At 36.8% G+C, this 6,050-nt stretch overlaps 1 protein-coding gene across 2 annotated transcripts; it reads right to left on the reverse strand.

Moving 5' to 3' along the window:
* Positions 1-231: 231 nt before the first annotated feature.
* Positions 232-5,095, reverse strand: LOC126616388 (protein CNGC15b-like). 2 transcript variants are annotated; one of them, XM_050284441.1, is made up of 8 exons: positions 4,613-5,095; positions 3,928-4,002; positions 3,178-3,721; positions 2,879-3,091; positions 2,005-2,297; positions 1,653-1,764; positions 1,216-1,452; positions 232-1,098 (listed from the first exon to the last, which is right to left on the reverse strand). In XM_050284441.1, exons 2-8 carry the CDS (start codon positions 3,954-3,956, stop codon positions 424-426), a joined length of 2,103 nt encoding a protein of 700 aa, XP_050140398.1. In that variant the 5' UTR covers positions 3,957-4,002; positions 4,613-5,095; the 3' UTR covers positions 232-423. The 2 variants fall into 2 exon arrangements, with proteins under 2 accessions (XP_050140398.1, XP_050140399.1); XM_050284442.1 differs by lacking the exon at positions 4,613-5,095 and adding an exon at positions 4,145-4,275.
* Between the last annotated feature and the right edge of the window lie 955 nt (positions 5,096-6,050).

Here is a 6,050-nt window from a genome sequence, read left to right on the forward strand (position 1 = left end):
AACAAAAAACTAAAACAGTATTTCAGAGAACATTGAGTAAGATAGTGAGTGAAAGCTTGAGATCTTTGTCAGTGCAAGAAAGGTCTAGTTAGTAGTGATACTGGGCTGTTTTATCCTGGGGACGATGTGGCGATTGTGACTGCTTGCACCCCTTGGGCAGAGCCGCGAAACGTCTTAAAGAGAGCAATATTGTCCGCGACTCAACCCAAGATACTTTTGTGCTTCTGTTGGTTCTTCAACCTGTTTGGTAATTTCATTCCTTGTTCTTGATTTGTGCAGTGTATTTAACATCATCCAAATAATTAAACAATTACATTAAGGCATTCCTGAATCTGACTGTATATGTCGTACGAGAGAGTAATTTACAGCATAGATCACCCATTCAAACCTATTTTAAGGCCCCTAATTGTATTGATTCTCCATTCATTCCTCGTCAACAGAAAAATCAGGTTCCGCTGGCTTCTGCAATGAGCTAACGACTCCAGAATCTGACCCAGAATGCTTATTGGCACCCCGTCTGGTACTTGCAGCAAGCCTTGCTGCGTAAGTAACCAAGCCCAACACAGGTGGTGTTTTTGCAGGCTCAGTTTCTTTGTGGTTTTCTTTAGCCTTGAGTTCGGCTGCTTCCTTTCTTTTCTTACATCGACGCCATGCTGCCTGTATGAAACAAGCAGACCATAATCTCCATTGGTGTGAATAGAACCGGAACTTGTGTCTAAGTTGCTTGCTGTGAAGTCTTCTGAACTGGGATGCTACGAATTTCAAGTCATCTGCTACTAGAGCAAATGCTTCTACTTCAGAGATGGATTTGACTGTGCGCGTTGAAGATGGCAGGATTACACTTGGACGAGGGTCCAAGGCCCATGTCAGAAGTTCCTCACCACAGAAGTCACCTGGACCAATACGACATGAATTGAAGAATCCAGTTCGACCACCATTCGTGGTGTAAGAATCAAGGTTGCCCCGGATTATGAAGAGCATTTCATTGACAGGGTCTCCTTCACGGACTAGAAATGTGCCCTCAGTACACAAGGCCGGTTTGAGCCTTTCACATATTGCATCTAGCATCCTTTCATCCATTTGATCAAACAAAGGAACCTGTTCACCAAATGAAAAAAGAATACACAAAAATTTGTATAGTTTCAATTAAAATTACATGGTAGTATCAATAAAAACCTATTTGTTCTACTGGTTATCAAGATAATAATAACTTACCCGACGAACAAGGTCAAGGCAAAGGTGCCGCTTGATGTCTCTTCGAAGATCCATAGGTAGGCCTTTAAGAAGAGTTTCCTCATCAACTCCTCGAGTAGCCAACCACTTGTATTGATCATACTTCCGTACAGACTGTCTTAGTTCCGGAGGCAGCTGCCTATGACGCATCCATTGTTCTGTATCAGTTCTCTTAATCCTCCACTCTTCTAGTCTGACTGTTGTGGATTGGAGGTATGTCTGCCATTGTAAAGAAAGAGTGATCGGAACTTAGAAATATAAACTTCAGAAGAACTCCAAGAATATAATGGGTTGCATAGTAACAAGCCAATTCAGAGTCCAGACTGTCTAGAAGTTCAGATTTAAGTCCAGACTGTCTAGAAGCTCAGATTTAAGGTACATGTAAAAGCCTACTGAGACATCACTGACCAACGACTTACTTGCATATTACCAATCAGCAATGCGAACAGAACCAGCCCAACAGTCGCAATGATTATCGCAAACATTATCTCTCCAATGTAAGTACTTGTTGAAAGATTTTGTCCCAAAGAACTGCACAAGTTTCAAATAAAATAACTCAATCATCTACTTTAAATTAGGCAAGCCTAAGCTTTGACCTGCACTAAACATTGTTAGCCCCTTTGCAAAAACATCCAGTGAAGAAGATTTTAAAAAAGTTACAGATATAAGTTGCTCAAAATTCTACAAAGAACATAAGGGGATAATGTTAAAAGTATTATTCACAAATGTGTTAATGCCCATTACAAACAGATATAGAAACAAACAGCTTACCTGAGGTTTCTTAGACCCCACCAGAGACAGTAAAAGTATCTGTTGAAGAACGACGAGGTTGTAACATCATATGTCACCGCATCGCCATACATACCAAACTTATAATAGCTGTTATCTGGATTACATAGATTTGTGACATTACTCGACTTGTACCAGTACTTCCTGCCAGGGTTTTGAGCCCAACGGCAATCAAAGTAATCAGGTTTACACAATGTCTTCTCAAGATCACAAACACTTCTCCAACAAGATTCTTGCCGCTCAATTGAAAGAAGGTACCAACAAGCTCCTAAAACCTTTTCACAGAGAAAAATAAAAAAAAATCAGCAGCACACAGTAGGTTAACATTTTCCTTAAATACTTGATTGTTCAATGAAAAAGAAAGGTGTGAACGAGTATTCGTCAAATGTCTATTAGACAGTCAGGAAGATGAGCTGGGCAGTTTAATTCAATACGAGAATAGGAATTGAGAAATTTCAAATTTGGTCATTATATGCAATGACAGATGATCGTTTCAGGTTTCAACCAACCAAGCAAGTCTTAGACTGAAAAAAACTCAAATTCGTAGATTAATAAGAGTCAAATAAATCCATTCATGAATTATAACAGCTGAAAACTGAAAATAACTTGTCATTTCCATATGTTTCTGAAATACTTTTAACTGTAACACATTTTGCAAAAACCACGTAAGTTTGTAATTATTCCTTCTTTTGTGTTTCTATATGATGGAGAAAGATAAGGTTCAGTGAAAATCCTTAGGCTTAGCCACTCAGTCTACACATTGACTATAGTATTATTTGTGATCAAGCTGTAGATGCACAACTAGCTATCTTATTCAAAGTTCCGAAAGAGAAACAACGGGTTTGTTTAGACTTACATGACTTGCCAACATGTATAGCATCAGATTATATGCAGCCCCTGCCCATGCTTTTTCTGTCACAACGCCAGTAGCCTTAACTATTTGTGATGAGAGCGGAAATATAAGAAAGAGCCTTGGTATGTATTGAAAGATTATGATGAACCGAAGGAAGTTTTTTGTGTTTGTCACTGTTGAACCCCTAAGGGTTGGGATTACGATCCAAATCAGCACCTGAGAGGAAGATGAAAATTTAGAACTGAATTTAGTGCATATTAGCTTTGTCTCAATGGTGAACAAGAAGTTTTCAAGTAACATACCTGAGGAAGGGGCAGGGCAGCAATGAGGTCTATCCAGAAATCCTGGCGTAGGTACCTCAATGCGATCTTTGAAGGTTCTATTACAAGCTCTCCTCTCCCAAATACACGAGAGGAAGGTGCAATATAAGCTTTACGAAAGTTAATAAAAATTTGAATTATGTAAAATACATCAGCCACTGATCGAACAATTGTTAGAACAACTTCAAGTGGGATTCCAATACTAATGCAGAATTCATCTCTCGTCGATGGCAAGTAAAAGAATAGAGGGTCCACGAACAGAGAAACTAAACAAGTTACTAAGAAAATATTGTTCCAACGGTGAATAGTTTGTCCTCGAGGATCTAATATTTTCTTCTGCACTCTCTCATAGTCCTCGGAAAAGACTCTGGACAGAACTTTAGCTTTTAAAGATTTTCCAGTCTTCCCAGGAACCTCCTTTCTGCAGGGTTCTGCTACTGGTGCCCCATCAATCTTGTACTTGAGCTTAACCACACCAACTCCATTGACCGATGGTAGCTTTGCTAAGTCAACATCATCTTGAAATCTGAAAATTTCAAATTTCATATGTGAATAAAAACAAATTTTTAAAATTAGAAACCAGCTTATTATGCTAAGCTATATGATTAGACTACAAAACTTATAACAAAAACGGAAACACAATTGTAAAATATCGTTTGGAACACGGTAACATAAACTAAGATGACCTAAATATTGGTTGAAATCGAAACAGAATTCGGAAGAAAGATGTACCTTATAGATTTTGAATTACCATAACCCATGGCAATCTTCTAGGAATACCACTTTGCCTTCAATTAACAGAATTGACTGTAGTAAAACAACACCGAATAATCGAACATATATTAGGCCATGAATCAACTGTATGTAAATATATAGGCTCTTCGAAATAAAAGCCGAAAAATGACGCGGCATTAGCTCAAAGCCACAAGAACAGGGAAGATGTTGCAACCATGGATACTCATTCACCAGGAATCATGTGAACATGTGAAATATATAAGGAAGATGTCAACTTGGAGATGAAGCTGTTAAGACTCTATATCCCCCAAAGTGCAAGTCAAACATGTGACTGCCTTAAGATTTTTGTGTATACACATTGAGGGGGGAAAAGGTTTATTTTATGATTCATAAAAAATAAAAATTATTAGGCCTCCTATAATTAATGTATGTATATTGTGTTGAAGCAATTGAATGAGTCAAAAATGTAAAGCGCCCTGAACCTGCAAAACTAAATAGAAAACTAAACCAAAATAATTTGAAATAAATAATTACAGTTAAAACTCAACACGAAAATCAAGATTAATTAAATAAATGCAACAGGTTTAGCACTCTGGGAATCTGGCAAATGGGTTTTACTTAAAACCCATAAGAATCTTGGGGGGGGGGGGGGGGAGAGAGAGAGAGAGAGAGAGAAACTTACAAGTTTTTATGTCTGCCATGGCCAAGCTTCAGCAAACTATGAAATCACTCTCTCTAGTTTCTTACAGATTTCAGCTCAAAACCGAACTGCTATTACTCCAAAAATAAAATATTGTGAAAATAAAATAATTAGATATAAGCTCAAAAAATGGAAAAGTCTAAAATATGGGTGAGAAAAGCAATGCTGGGTTTTTAGTACTTGAAGAGCCCCGGCGTTGTTCTTCCCGTCAAAATATTTTTTGGAATTTTGAGAAAATGACTGAAGTATTAACCTATATAAGGAAAGTAATAATTTTCATTAGCATATTCGGTTCAAAAATATAAAGAAATATTGTTAGTGGTTTATATCTTTTCCATAATTCCATTGTCAATGGATATAAGAAAGACAGAGAGAGACAGAGAGCCACAAGAGTGTGTCCAAATTTTCCAAAGACGAGAGAGATCAAGAGAAGGTTGAGAAAAGACAGGAAGAAGCTTCAATTGCTTTACTTATTCAGTTTTGTTTTTAATCTAATTGTTTTTTCGGAAGGGTTCCAGATCAGATGTTACTATATTTTACCCTTTTTTTTTTTTTTTTTTGAAGATCCGAGGAGGAGTTGACCACGCTAGATATGCATGCTGTTGGAATCTCGACACGTGTCTTTCCTATGTTTTGTAGCCTGCTTTTCAAGTTTTGATTGAGTCACTGTTCTAAAAATTCTCGCATAGGTGCTAAGCGGTTGGTCACCGCTCTGATTAATGGCTAGGTGTTTCAAAATTAAGAAATTGTGCTTAGACTTACTGAGACACCCGCCTAGGCACCGACTAGGTTGTGACTCACTTAGACAGAAAATAAATAGCTTTCATTTTGCATTTTTTTTTTTCAAAAAATTGTAAAACTTGTTGAATACTTAAATGAACACACATTATATGTTTGTTCCCCATGTTTTCATTATATCAAATACTTCATAATATATATGTTATTCTATTTTGTAGTTTATGATGAATTATATATATTTTAAGTATAGATAAACACTTATTTACACGAAATATAATAAATTCACTCAAATACACCTAGTCCGCCTAGGCGCCCGTCTAAGCCTCACTTAACCACCTAAGCGCTAGGCTCTAGCCCCGCCTTCCAACTAGCGCCTAGCGTCTTTTAGAACTTTGGATTGAGTAGAGTAATTTATATTTAGAGAATAGACCTTTGAATAAGGGGATATCTATTTTTGAGTAAAAATTGAGACTAGTTATACGGTAATTTCACGTTGAATTTCAATTATTCAAATTGATTATTTTGTAAATCTCGATTCATTGATCATCCTTACAAAAAATTAATTTAATTCGAAACTATTTGCCTATTTAATTATCACGTTGAAATTTTTTAAAGAACAAAGTGTTTGTCAATTTCTTTGAACCCAATTAGATGCCTCAAATATTTTCGACTTGGCTAATAT

The sequence above is a fragment of the Malus sylvestris genome, chromosome 3 (genome assembly GCF_916048215.2).
Source record: "Malus sylvestris chromosome 3, drMalSylv7.2, whole genome shotgun sequence".
Classification (NCBI taxonomy): domain Eukaryota; kingdom Viridiplantae; phylum Streptophyta; class Magnoliopsida; order Rosales; family Rosaceae; genus Malus; species Malus sylvestris.